Source organism: Macaca nemestrina, chromosome 11 (assembly GCF_043159975.1).
Source record: "Macaca nemestrina isolate mMacNem1 chromosome 11, mMacNem.hap1, whole genome shotgun sequence".
NCBI lineage: Eukaryota > Metazoa > Chordata > Mammalia > Primates > Cercopithecidae > Macaca > Macaca nemestrina.
The window spans coordinates 63,604,737-63,626,593 of NC_092135.1; the positions used below are offsets into that span (position 1 = coordinate 63,604,737).

At 38.6% G+C, this 21,857-nt stretch overlaps 1 protein-coding gene and 1 long non-coding RNA gene across 6 annotated transcripts in view; one reads left to right on the forward strand and one right to left on the reverse strand.

Moving 5' to 3' along the window:
* LOC105483311 (cysteine and serine rich nuclear protein 3) overlaps positions 1 to 12,978 on the forward strand; it is a 220,112-nt gene extending 207,134 nt beyond the window's left edge. For all 5 annotated transcript variants that reach the window (XM_071072877.1, XM_011744121.3, XM_011744120.3 and 2 more), the window contains 2 exons: positions 1,314 to 1,610; positions 3,688 to 12,978. In XM_071072877.1, the coding sequence (XP_070928978.1) occupies positions 1,314 to 1,610; positions 3,688 to 4,740 (1,350 nt within the window). In that variant the 3' untranslated portion in view covers positions 4,741 to 12,978. The remainder of the gene's footprint in view (positions 1 to 1,313; positions 1,611 to 3,687) is intronic.
* LOC105483312 (uncharacterized) overlaps positions 1 to 21,857 on the reverse strand; it is a 52,223-nt gene that overhangs the window by 10,220 nt on the left and 20,146 nt on the right. The gene's annotated exons all lie outside the window — the stretch shown is intronic.

A 21,857-nucleotide genomic window follows, 5' to 3' on the forward strand; every position in this document is an offset into this window, starting at 1 on the left:
AGCCACTGCACCTGGCCTTTGTGATATATTTAACATACACTTGCTACTGTGTTATTTCCTCTGTGAAAGTTTCTCTGCTTGAGGGCAAAGTCCAGTCTTCTATTTGTTTTTTAATACATTCAGAGTTTTCCAGTTAGAGGGTTTTTTCCAATAAAATTTCTTATCTAAATCTTAGACTTTTTCCCGTAAAGAGGAGACAATGATGTCTGATGTTGCAAGTATTTTAACTGTGTGATGGATGAACTGTTGTTAAGCTCACCAAGCTTAGTAATAATTATAATTAATGAATTTTAGGAAGTAATAAATTTAAATATGAAAGAATTAAAATTCCTTCTGTATTTAGAACTTCTATGATTTTTCTCATGGAGTTTCTGCATTAATTCTATGCTGCTCCTCAGGATAGATATCTTGCTTATATTCAGACAAAACTTCTTTTTCTCAATGCTTTTTAATGAAGGAAACATAACATGATATAATAGTAAGAAATGAAATACTGATTCAGGGCTTACTGATGGATGAGATTAATTTAGAGAAGAAATATAAATAGAAACAGACTAGTCACGGGTGTGTGAGACACTTTCCACATGAGCTATTATGCAGAAGGTACCGTTTTGGGTGAGGGTTTGTGTGAACTCCTCTGAGGGCAGAGTTTATTGTTTCAGTTGCTGGTTGCTGAGACCTTGCCGGCCCTACCCTCTGTTCTTTGTCTTACTAAGAGCACACTGACCTGACTGATTACTTTATATCAAGCCCTCATTCCTGGAATGTTCTGTAGAATAATTGTATCTGTAATCCCTGTAGCACAGTGCAGCACACCTTTATTTCCTGGTGCGTGGTTTTGCTGGAGCTCAAAAGATAGTTGTTATTTCAAGGACAACATATTCGCTGAGTTAGGTGGTGATGGCTTCCACAAGGATGCTATTACCTCTGAACAAGGACACATTTATTCCATCATTGGAGGTGCCCATCGTGAACTGTGTCTAAAGATAGCTTTCACTAATGAGCATTTGTAACCTTTGGTGTTTTTCACGTGGCACTCTCTAAAAGCTCCAACAACTGTAGCTCCTAACATTAGGAGGTTATGAGTTCCAATTAACAGTCTTCTGTTACCAGTACATTTAAAAACCTAACATTTTGATGCCTTTATTTTCCTTCTGTGATTTCTCCTAAGGATTAAAAAAAATGATCTAACAAACACTTGTTGATTACGGGGGACATGATGATATATAACAGTTCATTCTCACCCAGTAAAGACATAGAGATTTTGTACCCTGCCCTTAATGAGTCTCTTATTTGCTGCTTTGTGTTTTTAGATGACTAAGAATGGCACAGTAGAATCAGAAGAAGCCAGCACTCTTACACTGGATGACATTTCTGATGATGACATTGACTTGGACAACACAGAGGTAGACGAGTACTTCTTTCTACAACCTTTGCCAACAAAAAAACGAAGAGCTCTGCTGCGTGCCTCTGGAGTGAAAAAGATTGACGTGGAGGAAAAGCATGAACTCCGAGCCATCCGCCTCTCACGAGAGGACTGTGGCTGTGACTGCCGAGTGTTCTGTGATCCAGACACGTGCACCTGCAGCCTGGCTGGCATTAAGTGCCAGGTAAGGGTTGAGATTTCAGGGCATCCAAAGACAAAACATTGTCTACCACCCCCTAAGGAGGCAGTCATGGTACCTATAATGAAGCTTCCCACATGTAAAAGAAAATGTTGTGGCAAGGCAAAACATGTAATTCAGGAAGAGAGAAAGACATAATTCACGAAGAGAGAAAGACTAATTTAAGGACATTCATGGGAATACATAAAATGCTTATACATATAAGATATAATTTGAAAGACAACCCAAGTAGCAGCTAAGTTAATTAAAATTAGTTTATCTTGGATTCTTGTATTATATCACCTTATTTCAGCTTTTTACCAATATTGAAGGATATCATGACATCCCTAACACTGGAGTGTGTATTTTCTGATCCATCCATGGGATACAAAGTCATGATTGATTAAAGATGGTTGGATTAGTGGAAAGATTACTAGCTTGAGACTGTGGAAAACGAAATTGTACTCCCATCTTTGCTATTTGCCAACTGTATGAAATTGGCAAGTTAGGTAAACCCTCTGGGTTACTTTCTTTATCTCTAAAATGAAGGAGCTGAACTAGGCCAGGGGTTGGCACACTGTAAGTTCACAGGCCAAATCCGACCTTACCACATGATTTTGAGTTTTATTGGATCACAGCCACATTTTTTTTTCTTTACATATTGCCTATGACTAATTTCTTGCTCCTACAGCAGAATTGAGTATTGTGGTTTTGCCACAGAGCCCATATGAGCCACAAAGCGTAAAATACTTACTCCTTTGACTTCTGCAAATAAAAAGTTTACCAAACCCTGATGATTGGCAACCAGATAATTTCCTGGTCCCCATTCATTTATAACATCATTGGTGCCCTATGATTAGTGTCACTATTTTATGTAGAAACTTGGCTTTTTCAATAAGGAAAGCAACTCAAGTAGGCAAAAGAAGAGGGCAGTGCCTCTCTGCTAAACAGTTGCTTAAGATTTATTCACAGAAAAGAGATTCATGAATAAAAAATTACAGATACAAATTCTGGCTCTAATATCCGCTATACTTTTTACTGGGGCCAAGATGATTGTATTAGAATAGTCTGCCTATTCTTCTTTAGCATAGGAAATTCCCTGGCTGGATAAGGTGACAGAGCAAGTTTTCTTCTCTTGCCTATACTCTGGTCTGCATACAGATTAATCTGTGGAATCTGAGACAATTGGCAAATCTCTCATGAGTACCCTTGGATTGTCCAGAACTCCACCTCTCACCTGAGTGAAGAGGTCAGTCCAACACTTGTTGAACCCGATCACTCTATCTCCAGTGTCCAATGACCAAAATCATTTTGGAATATTGATGAAACGTACATGCCCTTCCCTCAAGAAGATTGTATCTCATGGAATGGGGAGGGAAGGGGGGATTGAGGACTTAAACACATGAGTCCACCAGTCATAGTCATGAATGTGCATATCCATTGCAGCCCTGCAGTATGGTACACACACATGCACCTATGTACCAAGCACCCCAAACAATGAGAAGGTAAGCAAACGAGAGCACATTGTGAGGGTGCATGATGCTAAGTCGTGTAAGTCCATTTTATAATAAGCAAAGGGATAAGCAAGTTTATAATAAGCAAAAGGAAAAGTTAACATGGGGTACATCATATATGTTAGATTAATAGCATGTGGAGAGGAGTACAGTAAGTTTGCTTGTTTAAAATCAGGCACAAGAGCTGGGATGCAGCAGAAAGAAAAGGAACTTGGGGGAAAGACAGGAGCATTGAAAACATGGGAGCAAAATTAAAGAAATGGAGGGAAGGGAAAGTGGGGAATAGAGCAAAAAGGGAAGAAAGCCATGGAGTGGGTCAGCGAACTGAAAATACACACTTATGCCCATAACCCATTTTTATTTTGAATATAGGTATAAAAAGCGGTTAACTCTTATGTTTTAAGCCCTCACTTTCCCCTTTTCATTTCTATTTGAAGTTTGGTTGTCATTTGCTCTGGCATACGTGGAATTAGGTGGATTACTTAATTCAAAGAAGTTGCTGAAAGGTTCTGGGCTTTTACTGGGTTTGTAATAGTTCCATGGTGCTAATCTGTGCTCTTCCTTCCAAGGTGGATCGTATGTCTTTCCCGTGCGGCTGCACTAAAGAAGGATGTAGTAACACAGCAGGTAGAATTGAATTTAATCCTATCCGTGTTCGGACTCACTTTTTGCACACAATAATGAAACTTGAACTGGAGAAAAACCGAGAGCAGCAAATCCCCACGCTGAATGGCTGCCACAGTGAGATAAGTGCTCACAGTAGTTCCATGGGCCCTGTCGCTCACTCCGTAGAATATTCAATCGCAGACGGTTTTGAGATTGAAACTGAACCCCAGGCTGCAGTGCTGCACCTGCAGTCGGCTGAAGAATTAGATTGCCAAGGAGAGGAGGAGGAAGAAGAGGAGGATGGGAGCAGCTTTTGCAGTGGAGTCACAGATTCTAGCACGCAAAGCTTGGCACCTAGTGAGTCAGATGAGGAGGAGGAGGAAGAAGAAGAGGAAGAGGAGGAGGAGGATGACGATGATGACAAAGGAGATGGCTTCGTGGAAGGTTTAGGCACCCATGCCGAAGTTGTCCCTCTTCCTTCGGTTCTTTGTTATTCTGATGGCACTGCCGTTCACGAAAGCCACGCAAAGAATGCTTCTTTTTATGCCAACTCTTCAACTCTGTATTACCAAATAGATAGCCACATTCCAGGAACTCCAAATCAGATCTCTGAGAACTATTCTGAAAGAGACACTGTCAAAAACGGTACCCTTTCGCTGGTGCCTTACACCATGACCCCGGAGCAATTCGTTGACTATGCCCGACAAGCAGAAGAGGCCTATGGTGCCTCCCACTACCCAGCTGCCAACCCCTCTGTAATCGTTTGCTGCTCCTCTTCCGAAAATGATAGCGGTGTGCCCTGCAATAGTTTATATCCCGAACACAGGTCCAGTCACCCTCAAGTGGAATTTCACTCATACTTGAAAGGCCCCTCCCAGGAAGGGTTTGTCTCTACATTGAATGGTGACAGTCACATTTCAGAGCATCCTGCTGAAAATTCTTTGAGCCTTGCAGAAAAGAGCATATTGCATGAAGAGTGCATCAAATCACCCGTGGTTGAGACAGTCCCTGTTTAGTAGCTTAAATTATTCTAGGACCAACTCTTCTCCTATTTAAGGCACTGTATTTAATTGGATTTCCTGGGCTCATCATTGTTTAAACTGAAGACCAAGAAAACTTGGACGATGGTTAATCCTCCAGACTGTATTTTGTTTTTTCCTTTCTAGCCACATGACTGTGGCATTGCACAAATACAGTCTCTGTAGGGATTTTAAAAGATTTCAGACTGTTTTGATAGAAAATGCTAAATTTTAAAATGCATATCTCACAGTTGCCTACCTGTCAAACTGTGTGAAACCTGCCAATCTGTGTAGATCAGAGCTCCAAATTTTGGATTATCGGGCCTGTGCAAGATTGTTAACTAAGGCTGGGAAATAATAAGATTTAGAGTCCTAATTTTCGATATATCTGAAGATAATGGTGACTTTTTAATGTAAAAGTAATTATTGTAAGAAAAAGATTTAATTGTTCCATGTGTATTTTATTTATGGTAGTTTAGAAGTCATGTTTTGATGAAAATGAACAGCCGCATGTTCATTCAAGCTGAAGATGCATAGCTAGTTCCACAGAGCATGCCCACATGGATTGCATCTGGAATCCATTCACATTTTTATGATCATGACTGATCAGATTTGCAAATTCTTAAGGGTGAAATAGGCCTATTTTTGCTATTTTGGACAAATAAATGATTCTATATGTGCAGGTCCTTACACAGTTTTCTCTAAAGTTAAGAGTTAGGACAATCCTCTGGGGAGAGTCTAGTTCACTGTCCTCCCTCAGCTGACTCCAGAGATGGAGGTAGAAGGAATTGCCTTTCTTTTTTAAACAGCATCATCTTGGTTCTTAGCTTGGACAGCACCTTTAAGCTCTACCCCCTACATCAAAATGCACTTTAGTGCCCCTTCACGGTACCTCGTGTGGGGTGGGGACTGAGAACTCTTTGAGATGAAAAATTTTTTTTTAAATTAAAAAGATCTTTAACTATTATAAGGTTCATATAATTAATATAGAGGAATCATCCAATGATACTTATGAAGGGAAAATAACCTATTTTCCTTCGCCACTCTGAGGACCTAACTCAGTAAATGCAGAGGAGGCTGAGGAAACATGGAAGAGACACGACCTCAGCAACCAGCCTTTTCTCCAGCGTGATCAATCCATCTCTACAAAATCAGTGTCTAATGAGATTTCCACTTAGTGACTAGCTGATTGAAGGGGGGCCTCTACCCAAATACTCAACTAGGCCTTTCTTTTCTGAAGCATTTCTATTTGTCTTGCTTGGGACAACTAGCAGAACAGTCCAGAATGCATTGCATACTTTCTAATTACCTCACATTCTCTTATTAAAGAGAACAGATAGAAATAAAACATGCACTCCCCACCTTTAGATTATCTGCACTTGGTTCGTCGGAGGACTTCTAGGATCCCGTTTCCCTGTAAATTAATTTAGGTAACTAAATAGTGTAATTCTACCTTTTTTTTTCCAACGCAATATGACTATGCTAAACCTGTTTCACATTTTTGACCTTCTATTGTTATATCACTTCACATGTTTTATAACTATTTGAAATGTGGACATGCCTTGCTATTCAGTGACTGCATCGCTACTTATTTTTTATGTCTTTTAGACTTGGGTGTTTAGAATTATGGATATAAATATATTGTAGATCTCAATTTCTAAAAAAATATTTTATTTAATTGAACTTAAAAATGCTTGATCTAGAGAAAGTCCTCCAATGGAAAAAGTTTCTACTAAAATTTGTTTTGGGGAAAAAATGTTTACTTGGCAGCTTTTCCACTGTGCAGTTGGTTTCTGCCCCTTCTCTTGCCCCCTCCTTTGGGCCAAATTTATAACCATTAATATTAACATTAAAAGAGCTTTGGGTTGGTCTTTATGTAGGTTGCAGTAATGAGAGCAGGGTTGTTCCTTTTGAATGATTGGCCCTTTGGGCTAATCAGAATGAGGACTTGTTGAAATCTCAAATATATATATATATGTATATGTGTGTGTGTGTATATATATATATATATATATCCCATGTTGTCTACAAAGTGACAGTTTTTAGTGCTTAATCTCCAGAATTTTACCCCTACTGATACAATCGAAAGAGCACAGGCCCAAAGAGAAAATGACAAGAGGCTATTGTTCCTTCCTTCAAGCACATGAAAGGATCATGTGTACTGTATTTGCTGGACCATTACAAACTCTTGAAGGATCTGCTTGTGAAGTACTCTGAGGTTATTCTTGGAACACAGAGTGTGGGAGAGTGGGGAAGAGCCAGCTCCGGCCTGAGCAAAGCTGAAGGGTAGAATGACAGTCCAGTTTCTGAAAAGAGATATTTTAATTTTAGTTCAGCTTTATTTTCCTAAGACAATATGAAGCCTACTTTTTTATTGGTGGCTAGGTCTTTGTTTTCTAGCTTTGTTTCCAAAAGGATGCTTAAGAAAACACAGGGCTTTTTCCTCTATCCATTCATCTGGGGTAGAAAGTCACTGCCCTGTGAGACGAATTAACCTTCTGATCATGACAGCTTTTATTCCAACTTTTCATATACCTGACTAACCTGTAAACATCTCCCACAAACCACATACACAGGCTACTTATTAAAACTCTCCCATATATCTAACACATACACATGCACACACATACAAAATATATGCATATCACACACTTAGAGAATGACAGATTTCAGGCAATGGCCAGTAGTAAGTATTGAGTTTTTCTGACCCCAGAATCTGGTTGGGCTTTATGATCTAAAAAAATGTGGTTTAAAAAAGAGGATAATTGGTAAAGCGGTAGTTTGAAAATATCAGGTCAAAGTTGCAAACATACTTATGATGGAATCATTTCATTGTTAGTTCCTTTCCCAGAAAAGCTGAGAGAGCACACTGTTCCATCTGACTTTTTTTTTTCCATTAATAGCTGTTCTGTTCAACAAAGAACTGCCCACATGCCAGGAAAGTGCTATAGTCCTTCTAAGCTTTTTAAAATGGGGATCAAGCTACATACAGCCAGTTGGAATACTTAAGATCTTTATGCCAAGACACAATAACCTGACCTGCAGCTGTTGTATTGCCCCCATAGTATATCTAGCCAAACTGTAGTCTTTTTTGACACACAACTTTTTAGTCATTCACTATCAATTGCAAAGCTTCATGCTCCGGTCCTGGCTGTTCTAGTACCAGTCCTATACCTTTAAATGAGACTTAATTCCCATTAATAATCCTGGCCAAATTTATTTGAAAGTCAAGTGGCTGAAGCAGCTTGCATCTCTTTTGTCATTCCCAATTTCCTTTGGGAGAAAGAAGTCAATGAAAGAGATTTACTTAAGTTTTCCCCCTTATCTCTTGATCATTAATTATTAAGACACGGGTAAAATTCATTTGTCGCATGTCTTTTGGTTGATTGAATAATATAGTTACTTTTTGAAAGCCCATCATTTCTTTGTGATAAAACCATTTTCCCAATGTGACAGCCACATGTAAAATGTGAAACTCATGTTTCTTAGAAGGATTAAAATCTTCACAATTATATATGGCCCTGCAATACTCCCTGAATCCCTCCCCCACAAAAGAAACTATGGGTTGCAAAAATACTAGTTACAAATTAATCAAGAAGCAAAGAGATCGTTAAGTGTTATGTTAATGTTAAAATTTTACACTCTAATAGATGGCTTCTAGGCAAAATTTTGATATGATTACCATTAAACAGGAAAACATACTATGATTTACTTTCTATAACTTGCTAATCACTATTTCTTTTATTTCAATTTTTGATATTGTTGCACAAGTTTATAACTCTTTAGTCTTTATATTCAAAATTTATTAAGTATCAATTCTTTCTTTCAACAAATACCTACAGAACACATGCTGAGTTAGAACAATTGTCTTGGGTAGTAAAAAGAGGGGAACACTACAAATGCTAATGGATAATGTTAATGAAGGGTGACATGAAATAATCAAGCTTTCTCAAATCCTCTTAATATGTGATTGTATCAAGTGATATTAGAAAAATTGACAACAGTTCTTGTCTAATTATATGTGAGCTGCAACCAAAAGAAACTTCCTTTTCCTAAATTAATAGAACTCACTGGATCTTCCTTCATCTCTCTCCCTCCATCTGAAATGTATGAATTAAATCTGGACCCAGCTAGGACTGAATCAAATGAAAAGAAATTTGTGATTAATTGCTTCTTCAATGTTAGAACTATATAAGTGATGCTAAATTTACACCAGCAAACTCCTATCAGACAGTTTCAAGGAGGATTTGACTCATGCATACCCAGGAAACATTTCAGGAAACTTTTAAGACAACAGTGTGGAACACAATCACTCTTACTTCTATTTATAAAAAAATCCTATCAAAATAGCAAAATCCTGTTCCAAATTCCAAAGACATCAATTTGCAGCAGGTGGAAAACAGAGAGGTCATTAGACTCTGTCACTTTCAGCTGGAGTTACAAACCATCAAATTAGCAGGTGGAAAATTTGTATTCTCAGAAACCAAAAGGAGACTGCCTTTTTAAAAGGTGTCATGAAACCTTCTATTTCTCCAAATATAACTCAATATTTCTCTTTAAAATGGCATCTCTGCTCCTCATTCTCTTGAAGACAATTTGCAGTGCCATTGTAGCCGGTGTATTAAATACCAAGCTTAAATGGGAAGCACCTTTGTGCTTTCGAAGGCAAGACTTGTCTGTAATTTTAAATTGGAACTGTTGGTTGTATTCTTATCACAACCAAAACCCAGCGTTTAAAGGCTTGATTACTCTTAGGTCTAATATGAATTTTCAGCTTCTGATTGCATTACTTTTTCTGAAATCTGCTAACTAGTGCTGGAATAACAAAAATGCCTAAGCCAAAGTGCTATAACTTTGCACCATATATAATTGTGCAGAAAATAGATGTTTTCTACAGCAGTAAAGAATTTGATTGATTTAATTGAATATCAGCAATTTAAATACCCACTAGAATTACGGAAGTATTAGAGTGGAAGTGAGGGTGCAATGAAAGTTAATAAGTGGTGGTGTCTTCTAGGAATTATTTTTTTAAAAATGCTCAGCAGAGCTAAGCTAGATCTTATTACACCATACAGACTAGAGTTACAAACGACAGCCCCAAACCTAGAAGGGGCAGCTACAATGTGGACACCCTTTCAGCCCAGTTGGTGCTCACTTCTGCTGACCAACATTCATATCAATTACATTTTTACTGTCTATAAGTCATTTGATGCTTTAGAAAATGAAAACACACACCTACAGCATTCGAAAGAAACTATTTTGTTAAAAAATATAAACACATTTTTTATTAAAATAACTGATCAATGACTTTCATGATTGTCAAAAGTAAAAAGTGCAGACATTTAAAAAAGCTCTTCTTTAACATTTTACCTACCAAATCTAGATATTCTATGTGAGTCCTTGAGACAGTCACTTCTAAATTTTATTTGACTCCTTTCTTGGCTTTTTCAAACTGGACCGTGAGACCCCCTTCCTAAACAATGCAGGTGTTTTGTTTTATTCTTTTTTTCCAGAAATTCAAGCTGAAACATTTGATGTGACCTGTGTTTTACCTGGTGATCAGTTCTCAGACTGGTCTAAGTCTGTGTTGCCTTGGGTTTCCTATGCTGAGAGTGGTAATGCCAATAGAATGATGGGGACCAGGAGAGTGAATATGATCCGATTCAAAGCCTAAACCAATATGTTTCAGTTCACTTTTATATGTGGATTTTTAAAATATTCACATCTAGCCTGGAATTTTAGTAAATACAGATACTTGTTGTATCCATGGGAAATGAAGTCATTTCAAAGATATAAGTCACGTTGGTGACTACTTTCTTTTACTTGTGATAAATATATCACTATACAGGGTAATTGCTTTTATAAATTTGATCCTTTGCATTGGCTTATAATTCAAGAACTGTCAACTTCACTGTGTCATCTTATGTCATCTCTCATAAAAGTTTCTGGCAGGACTAAAATTTCAAAGGAATGTGATAGAATTTATTTTGGACAACATTTGTATTCAGCATGCTAATGATGTAATTCCTCTCTTTATCATTGCCACGGTGATAGTTAAGTTCATTCATTAACTCATTTTAGTGACATGTGAGGCCATTTAAATATTTTTAAGATAACATATATTGATTAGAGTTAGAAGGAAACAAATTTATGGTAGAAATTAGCCTTGCAATTGCCTAAGTTAATTTATGTGACCTGATTGAACAGTTTTAGTTGTAACTTTAGAATAGCTTCTTTGTTGGAGTATCTCTTTCCTTTCTCTTTTGGTTTTCTCCCAATATTTTTATCTGTCTTGGGATTATCTTAAAAGGTATTTATTAATGAGTATTTTGAAGAAAAATGACTTAGAAGATGTCTGTTTTAAATTTATCTAGGTACTTGTATTACCAGAGACACACTGGATAAGGCTACTACCCTCTGCCCTTCTTGTCAGGGGCATGGCTTCCTAATAATGGTTTTGCTGTTGTCCCTACATAGGGGACCTATGGAAAAGGAGTTTGAAATTTCTACCTTTGTAGTACATCGTATCCAATTTTGTTTTGCTCCTCCTTTTCATGTGGTCACCAAGCTTTTTTCCTTACCCATTAAAAAAGTCACCCATCTTTAAAACAAATTTAAAGATCTATATACATTATTGCAACTTTAATAAAAAAGAGAAGAGAAAACTAAAATCCAAATCTCAATTACCCTACAATGGAAAAACCTAAATATCTAACCTAAGAACTTGTTGCCTGGTGGTGGTAGTTATTTTGTTTTGTTTTTAATTTATTTAGTGTTGGTCCTTGAGTTGTTTAATGGTATCCAAATGATACCTGAAGGTGACTGATTTTTAAGATGTAATAGTTGGCAAAGTCATTTCATTTGTATCTCAAACAAATAGAGCACACTGCCATGGGTTACCATCTGAACCCTGATTCATTTGGCACTAGTCATGCCAAATGGGGATCTCAGAATTGTTTAATCTTTTCAAAGATACTCACAATGGCCAACTGTGTGTGAATAATGGAAAGTTTGAGATTCTTCTGTATTCTTCAAATTTTATGGTCCTGAAACTAGGGGGGATCTCCAGAGGTCATATGGCTCATCGATCTACCGCCAGGGAGGACTGTCACTCAGGCATGCCCAACAGGAGAGATCGCCATCTATTCTTAACATCTCTAGGGAAGGCAGTTTCCTTGGCAACACAATTCAGCTCTCTTAGGTTTTCTCACAATAAGAAAATATCTTGGCCAGTCTTTGAGGGTTAGGCACCTGGCAACAGTTGTGGTGATTTGGACCATTGTACTAGGGGATTCAAGGGAAGCTGGTTTCCCCCTACATTTGGTGATTATTACATTACTACTACGTGATAGTTCCATAAGTCTCCTAAGAAATCAGATTTTTAAAGAAAGACACGGATTCAGAGACAATGGTCAGTAACATGACCAGCTTTTGACAAATATGGCTGTATTAGGTTTTCATAAAGTTGTTTTGTTTGTTTTTGTGATTGCTCTTATGTCAGTAGGTAATGTCAGGAAAAGTGACTGTTTCAGATCCCCAGTGACAAACATCAGAACTAGGATCAAATGACTTGACTTTTAAACTGTTCCATTTTCTCAGAAGTTACAATTACAAAAGTAAGCATTTTCTACATTCTTACTTCTAAGTAATGACCTTCTCATTAATCTTTCCTTGGCTTAAAATGGCAAATAAGAATCCAAAGTTTTTCCACTCCTCCTGGGGGAGATAGGAGTAGTTGTGAAGAGTCTGATGGAATAAAATAAATAAAATAAATAAAAACTATAGAGATTTACACAGCCACCATTTGATCCCAGCCTTTGTCCCTGTGTTATTTAAACAATGGCTTCTTGCTTTCTCAGGGGTCAGGAAAATGATTTAAAAATTTGTCTTCTTGACAAGGCCTGAAAACGAAGGAGGAGTCCTGGAGAATGGTGATTTTTCTGGTTACATCACTTGATTCAAGCACTCCCTGGAGCTTTCAGAGCCTTTTTTGTCTGCTCAGAGTTGACACCCAACTCAGAGTCAGAACTCACCGGAAGATGAGGAGCACCCCTGAAATCAATGTTTCGTTTCTCCATGGGATTTTTTTCAATCTTGGTACAGCTGCATATCTCCCCAACTCGGACGCTCTTGTGAAATGACAGCCACATCAGTGTGGTTACTCCCCACAAATAACACTAGGGGGAAATGACCCTTTTTATTTAAAAAAAAAAAAAAAAAAAAAAGGCTAATGCTCTAGAATGATCATGTAAAGAATGGTGAATAAAATTTGGCCCATGTTTTAATTGACTCTAGGCACCTCTATGGAAATAAGTCTGAGGCATAGTTTGTGAAACATGTTTCAAAAGTGTTTGATGTATAATAAATGCTAGAAATTTACAGTACAGAAATAGTAAAAAAATAAAAATAAAAATAAACCTGTAGATTACAGCTCTGTTCCTAAGAACCTCAGCCTTTATTGTGTCTTAGTAAAGTTGATCTGCTTTATTTTTAGTTTATTGAATTTCTGGTGTAATAGCCTCTTAAGATAGAACTATTAATACATATGTACTGGTTAATGCCTGTTTATGCAGAAAATGGCACTTTGTTCTTTCAGTGTGTTTCCCTCAGTGTCACAGGGTATATCAATTTGATAGATCATTTGACATTTGTCAAAAATACATGTTTCCCATTTTTAAAATATGTATAATTGGTTGCATAGACATATGTCACTTTTTGCAGCGTCTTCATCTTGATCATAGTTTTAGACATCAACTATGTCTCACTTTCCAACTGCCATAGAAATTTGGTACATTTGCAAATTCTGGTGGAATCTAGTGAGCTGAATGTATTGGTAGATCAAATGATCCAAAGGACTTGGTTATTATCCTTCAGTCTGTGTTGAACCATTCAGATACTGGGAATGGTCCTTACACAAGGGAAGTCTTTTGAGAATATTTGTTTCCTTATTTTTTGTTTGTTGCTGGCAAAAAAAAAAAAAAGTAACTTTAAAAACTCAGAAAAGCCACTGAACTGTATTTTGTGATGTTATGGTTAGTTTTATCTTTCAGCTGATTTTTATTGTTACTTTCATTCAATATCAACAGTACTTCAATAGATATTTATTAGTTATGTTCAATCTAATGACTTAAAACGGTTGAAAGGGAGGAAAATCAACTCCAGTCCACACATACAGTCATGTTACACTAAGATGTCATGTTGTATGTCGCACAGTTTCTAGATTGATTTCTCTTGTGTGTAAGTTATAACATCAAAAATGCCAAAGGGTATATAAAATAAGCTACAATAATATTCAACAGAACTTAACCTGGACCTTATGTTGTAATAATTTATTCATATTAGCTGTAGTCTTCTGTATTTATATTTTCAGTATTTATTATGAATGACATGGAAATTCGTGTATTTATTGTGGCTTTTTATTGCAGTGTGTATATATATATAACAAATAAGCATTTTTAAGTCTTATCCTTAAGTTTCTTTTATTAGTGGCACTTGTATTATGCTGTACTTTTTATTACATATTGTACAATATCTTGTCCATCTGTTTGCAGCAGAGTAAAACCGGTTTCTAAGTTGTATCTACTGTTGCATTTCTGTTGTGTGTTGTGTAAAACCTTTGTTCTTACATCCTGAGCTGCAATCCCTTAATGCTGTCCCAGCACACACAAGGATACCTCCCTTCCACTGTGTAACAGATACTATTCTTGAAAAGTTGTGTGTGAAGCCAGTTCCTGTGAAATGGTTCATTACATTGTCATTTCAAAGATGTGTTAACTTTATTAGGATTCATCCCTAAGTGAAGATGCTTATAGCACTTTACTTTCTCAGCTATTCAACCCCTTCATCAAGTGATGATGCGTAAACAAACACAAGGGCCGGAGGAGAACTCTCTATGTAAATGAAATTTGGAGGATATTTTTACAAGGACAAATTCAATCTCTTGTAAGTAGTATCCTTAACTTAACTGCTTAGTAGTATTTTTGTTTTGCTTTGCTTAAAGCAGAATCTGTGTGATTTGATGTTTAGAATATACGCGTACGCATGGGTACGTATATATGCCCATCTGTTTAAAGCTGCTGGCTTAAAGTAACTAAAACTTAACTTTTATTGGCAGTAGGATGAAGGAAAAAAATTGAATTTTTTTAAATCTCCTATCATATGCAACACACTTTCTTCCAACAACTTGTTTTATATTTAGAGACTGGATCTATATTTTTAAAAGCAAATAATAATATGATTGTGCGATCATCCTAAAACTCAAATTTGAACATGTTATTCACTGAATTAAAAATCTTGTGTGGTGTTTTCTCCTCACTGCCAATAAAACAAAATTGAAACTCCTTGGAATGCCTCACAAGGTCCTCTGAGATCTGGGTACAAGCTCTCCCTTTACTTCCCATGTCCTCCACTGCCCACAAGAGCGGTTCCTTAGATTTCACCTGCTACTCCATTTTTCCCTGCTTCTGTTCAGCTTGTCTCTTCTGCCAAGAATATACACCCCATAAACCTATCCTGACAGCACAATTCTAATGACCATCTATTTATTTTTCAAGAGAAAACTCAAATATTCCTTCCTTTATGTTGCCCTTTGAGTATTCCTGAAAATTGATTGCCTGTTGTTTTATGCAAAGCAGACATGTATTATCAGAGCCCCTTCGAGTCTCACTGCACTTGCTTATTTATGCACCTACTCCCCCTCAGTACTTCCTGAGAACAGAAAACTCTTCTCATTACTCTCTGTCTTCTCAGCATTCAGCTTAGTGTTTAAAACACGGTAGATGCTTAAAAATACATTTACTGATGTATGCAAAGTACAAAAATGAGTGATGCAAAGTCCACTCCTGTACAGGAGTTCAGATGAGGGAAAGATGGCTGGCTGAAACCGTGGAAAAGGTGTCAGATTCAGAGAGAGAGGGAGAATTTCAACTAGCAGGGGCACCCCCATGGTCCACATTATGGAGCAATTTGAGGAAAGGCTGATCAGAACAAAATCACTCTTCTGGTCGGGGGCAGAAGGACCTGGTTAAGAACAGATCATTTACTCTCAGGAACAAATGACAAATCAGGTGAGGAGAGTGAATTTAGAGAGTGCAAAGCTTTAAAGACCAACCCAAGGAATCTGGCTTATATCCTTAGGGAAATCGGGATATTTCCTTCAGGAAATCCTGAAGATTTTAGAAAAGGAAAATCAATCAAATAAGAGTGATTTGCAGTGTGGAATATCAGTGTGGCTACAGTGCACAGACAGTTTGGGAGGATGGAAATGCCGGAGTAAAAATCTTTCCAGTCGCTATTGCAGTCACTGTTCATTAGAAAAAATTAAGAGTTGAGAACCTACTCTGATTTAGGATCCTGCGCAAGAATGTGCTACAATGAGGAGGCACTGGGGGAAAAGACAGGCAGAGTCCCTCTAGACAAGCAAGTAGAAAGATGTGGGTAATTACAGCAGAGAAAAAGCTATTTGAAAGCCTATTATGATGTGAGAGATTAAAGGTAACAAAATAATTATAAACCAAAATACCATAGGTGGAATATGGAGAAGGACATAAGAAGATCGACATCACCAGCATAAATTAGAATGTTATAAGGAGGAAGAGATATGTTCATTTTGGACAGCTTAAATTGATGCTGGGATACTCAGTGAAAATAACAAATGGACAGAAGGAAATGTAAGTCTAGAGTTTAGACAAAGATATGAGATTTGGAGCAAATGAGAATTTTACAGGGAGAATATATATATAGAAGGAACTAAATAACAGAGAGGACCGAAGCTTTAGAAAGGCTAGTGTTTCAGGCTGTGTTTGCCATAAGCACACAACTCTGAGATGGAGTTTAGCATGCAGGATTTCCATGAGGAATCAATTCTTGTGGGAGCCAGTGGGAGGAAGCAGATTAGGAAAAGACAGAAATCAGGCTGTGATGCAGACCGACCCCACTGGAGTGCTCTAGAGGATAAGGGATCCTCTGAGTCATCCCCTCGCGGGCTGAAATGGCTGGGCCTATATAGCCACTCCACAGTCAGTCTCTGGATGTCTTCCGCCCCAGAAAGGGAGTGCTCTGAGATGAGCTGGCACTCTGCAGTGAGGAGAAAGCCCGAAAAGAGCTGAAAGTTGGAGGATGTTTTTCTGACAGCACTCTTAGGATCTGGGACAAGTCCTTCCTTGAAAGGGAATTTTTGAAGGTAGAACAGCTCTGTGTCTTCCATGTCCATCCCTCAGGTCCTCAATTCATGTCATCACTTAAATTTCAGGGAACAACTCCTTCAGGATTCTGGTGGGCCTCTCTCCCTGGGGAAAACTTAAAGGAGCAAGGTTAGTAAAATAAATTACAGTTCCTGCCACTCTGGCTGGTCCTAAAGCCACAGCTAAAACTGACCATCTCCCTCTCTCACTATTAATTCTACATTCCTCTCGGCTTCAGCAAACACAGTTGCTAGCCTCAATGGCTTACTTGGTGGTGTGACCCAAAGCCAAAAGGCATCTAAGTGAATATTACTTCCTGCACCTATTATGTAGCAGTAGGCCCATCTCTTCCTGAGGATCAAGGTCAAATACCTCTACCAAGATGGTGAGGTATTTTTTCTCCTTGCCTAAAAATCCTAGGATGTAGCAATAGCTTAAGTCCAATGGGACTCTTTAGTCCCCTGATAAAAGTGTGACCTCTTTGGGGACTAGGACCTCTAAGACTGCAAAGACATTTAACCCTACAGAGTTGTGGAATAGGAACCACAGTTTTCTCCTGTGGGTCATGTTAACTGGAGCCATTCCTGCTTCCACCCAATGGAGTTTGGACCCATGTGTTACTCCTATGGGGGACATATTATTATGTAAAGGTTTTTGATTCAATGTCTATACTGGATCCTGGAGGATAGTAACCTATTCTTGCAGAACATCATCTCCAAACTTGGACTTCAACTGCACCTTCTACAGGCCAGTCAATGCTCTGTCAGGCCAGGAGCTTTGAAGTCTGTGATATGATCAGTGGGTCTCATGGTCATGTGCCCAATGCCACACCTCCTTTACTGTAAATTAGTTCACCTGCTCTGATATGATGTTATGTGGGATCCTAAGTGAGTAGATCAAATATACTGTAAGTCCTTGAATAATGGTGTTAGCCAAGGCCCTACAGGTAAGAAAGGCAAACTTATACCTGGAATATATGTCTATTTTTATTTAAAACAAACAACAAATAAAAACACAAAAAAATCTCTGGCCCTTTTAAGATGGAAGGGGCCCAATGTTATCAATCTGCCAACAAGTGTCTGCTTAGGCTCCAGAAGAGTAGTGGCATATGGAGGGCCCAGCATCCGTCTCTGTTGCTGGCAAACTGTGCATTTGGCAGCAGCGGGAGCTTTATCAGTCTTGGTAAGTGGCAGGCCATGCTCATGGACCCAAGGAGAGCCTTCGTGGCTCCCACTGCCACCCAATCCATGTACCTATCACAGCAGCCCTGGAGTAGCCAATAACTGAGGCTGGCTGCTTACTGCCAAACAGCCAAGTTATTCTGTCTGTATTAATACTATCAAAAACAAATATAATGTGAGCTACAAATGTGAGCTGCATATGCAATTTTAAGTGTTCTTATAGTCACCTTAAAAAGAGTTAACAAAAAGATAAAATTAATTTAATAATATATTTCACTTAACCCAATATACCAAAGATTTCAACATGTAATCAGTATAAAAATTATTGGTGATATTTTACATCCTTTTTGGAAGACTAAGTCTTTGAAATCCAGTGTATTTTGCAATTACAGCACATTTCAGTTTGGAGTAGCCATGTGTGGCTAGTGCATACAATATTGGACAACACAGGTCCACACTGTTGTTTAGTGTGTCTTCTGTGGTGGTTGCTCTCTAGTTGATAGGTGTTAACATGTGACACAAAGATCTTCACACTTTGTGTCCTCTCTCACAAGTCATTCACATGCTTATACTCCAAGCCTCCTATTCCCCAATCTTCTAATATCTCTGCTTTCAGCATCCTGAGCCAGGCTATTCACTTCTACCCATCAGTCCATATATATTCTAACAGAGCTCCTATTTATTCTTCCACACAAAGAGAATCACAAAGTGGACCTTAAAGCTCTGCCTATTTTAAGGATTTTTCTCTAGCCCCGTGAGCTACTCCTGAGCAAGATTGCAGTGTAGCTGCCATAGATTTTTGGCTTGTTTGGCATCCACCTACTAAACCAGCCCATCTATAAACCAAGTCTGAAGGCTTTTTCCTCCTCCAGAAGTGAGCCATGTGGCATCCTCCATATGGAGTGAGGGATGAGCTGAGGAAGAGGTTCAGGGAAAATGATGGCAAATGACATGGAAGATGGGACTATCTTGTCATGCAGCTTTTTTGTGTCTTCCAGTCCTATTTATGCTTGATCCAAGTTTTCTACTTCTAGAATCCACCTCTTAAAATAAAGTGCTGCTAGCCCTGCCTTAAGATACGTGGTTTTACAGGTGCAGTGCCTTGGTGTCCCATAGCAGGCACGTAATTTCTTATGAGGCTTCAGTAATATATCAGGAGTTGTTTCTCAAAAGGCATACACATTACTGCTACAAATGGCAAAGCTTTAATCCCATAGCCTACGTTGGGATTCTACCACTGGCACTTAACCTCCACACAGCATCTTTTCCCACCACTGCTACCACTAATATCGTGGTGTCTGCTGGCTCACATGACCCAACAACAGGGCTTGGTGGACTGCAACCAATACCTCCTACTGAGATTGTCCCTGCTCTACGTCTCACTCAAAGCTGGCAGCCTTTTACATTGCCCAACATACGGGTCAGAGCAGTATTCCTGAATGAGAAATACGTTGTCACATCTAGAACCTAAAGAAGCTTACCAAGTGTTGTGCTTCTCTTTTCACGGTGGGAGTTGCAGCCTGTAATAATGTATCTTTACTATGGAAGAGACATCCTGAACTCCCCACACCACAGAATGCCTAAAGACTATATTAGTGTGGCAGGCTCCTAACTCTTCAAAGGGTTTATCTCCCATCCTCCACTGTGTGTGTGTTTCACCAATGCCACCAGCATGTTGACAAGTTATTGCTCATCTGGCCTAATTAGCATAATACCATAAAGGAGTGGTATTCTGTTGGAAATCTAGAGAGTTGAGATCTCTTTGTACTATATTATGACAGAATACAAAAGTAAATATATATTGTTGCCCATTCTATGCACATGCAAACACTTTCTGATCCTCTTTTTCTAATTGGAATAGAAAGAAACACATTTGCCATTTACATAACCTCATCCATGTGACTGAGGTTGGTTAACCCACTCTAGCAAAGATACTACATCTGGCACAGCAACTGCAATTGAGGTGACCACTTGATTGAATTTGCAATAATCTACTCTCATTTCCCAGGATCCATCTGTGTTCTACAAGAGCAAGTCACTGCATTAAGATAACTTAAGTAGGGATATGATAGTAACCACTACCCCTATATCTTTTAGGTTCCTAAAGGTACTAATAATTTCCGCTATTCCCCCTGTACTTTATGTACTACCTTGATTTGGGTGGGGGATACAAACAGTTTCAGAAACACCCACTTGGCTCTCCCCACTTCTATAGCTTCTGTCCCACTCACTAAAGGTTCAATGTTGGGATTGCATATATTCCAAACATAAGAACTTCAATTACATACTAGCAGCCAGGGAAAATGACCACTGCGTGGGTCCTCAGACCTAGTGGACTTACTGCAAGCCAGATCTCTGCCAGGAGTCTGTTCATTACCTGGTTTCTACACGCTCCCACTTTAGAACAGGAGGGCCCCATGCATGGTAAGGCTTCAGTTCTCCGGGTATCAATGTTCACTCAGACCCAGTGTCAAACAGTCCCAAAATGTTTTGAGTGTTCCCCTTTCCCTTGTACGTAGTCACCCAAGTAAACAGTTGTAGGTACTTTTAAAGATGGACTGGGGGAATCATTATCATATATACTTGAATTGTGTCGCTGGGTCTTTCTTCCTAGGGACCTGGCCATTTCTTCAGTCAGTGGGTCCTGGGTCTGAAAATGAACTCATATCTGGAAAGTAAGCAAAGGACTACAACATCTTATTGGCATGACTATCTTATTGGGGTGAGTTCCTTCACTAACTGGGGCTTCTAATTATTTACCTTAATTTCTTGTGATGGTATAAACCAAAGTCTCCTTGTTGGCTGCCCATCTATTTTGCCCCCGGGGTTATGAGTTTCTATTAACCATCTCTACGACTCTCTGTGGGTCAGGCCCTACTGGCTGCCACTCTGGCTCTGCTGCTCATTATGATAATTGCATCCACCTGCTTTTCAGCAATTATGTGGCACCTCCTATCCTCTGTTGTTTCAGGGTCTTTTCATTTCCATTGGATTGTTTGTGCCTCAGTACCATCAGTGATGGGGTCCACATTACTAGCCAAGTGACAAACGATAAAGCTTCAAAATTTACCTTATCAACTTCATTTTTGGACCATTCTGATACCAAATGTCAGATTGGGTTTTTAAAGACTCTGAAATGGAGTTGGACTTGCAAGGTATTTATTAAGTTTCAAAAGCTGTGGAAGCCAGGAGGAGGAAGCAATTGAACAGAGAGACAAGTTGAATTATGAAGCAGGCCTGACAGAGCCTCAGCCCAACCCTCAGAGAACTCCAGAGCCGTATGACTCTTTGGTGTTGTCCCCTAGTGAGCCAAACTTTTCAGATCTTTATATGTCCTCCATGATCAGTCATTGGATGTGGATAGCTAAGGAAGGTTGTGCTTTTGAACAAGGCATCACTCTGTAACTGAGGTCATCTCTGAAAAAGAAGTAACAAGTCAGCCCTGAAAGAAACCTGAGTTGTGCATCTCCATATCCATCACAGCCAGATTTGGGATTCAAAAGAAGGAAATAAAGACATGATTTTGTATCCAAGAGAATCCAGAGTAGGAGTTAAGAGAGAAATGGAAAGTCTTGAGCTCAGGTTTTAAAAAGGAACACGTATATTTACCAGGACAGGAATTGTCCTTCCTGAAAATCAGATCACACATGGAATACCAAGTTCAATTATGGCTACTGCCATTTAAAAGGAATATCCACTTACTGAAATGTGTTCGGGGAGAATGCTCAGAACAGTAAAGGAGCTCAAAAAC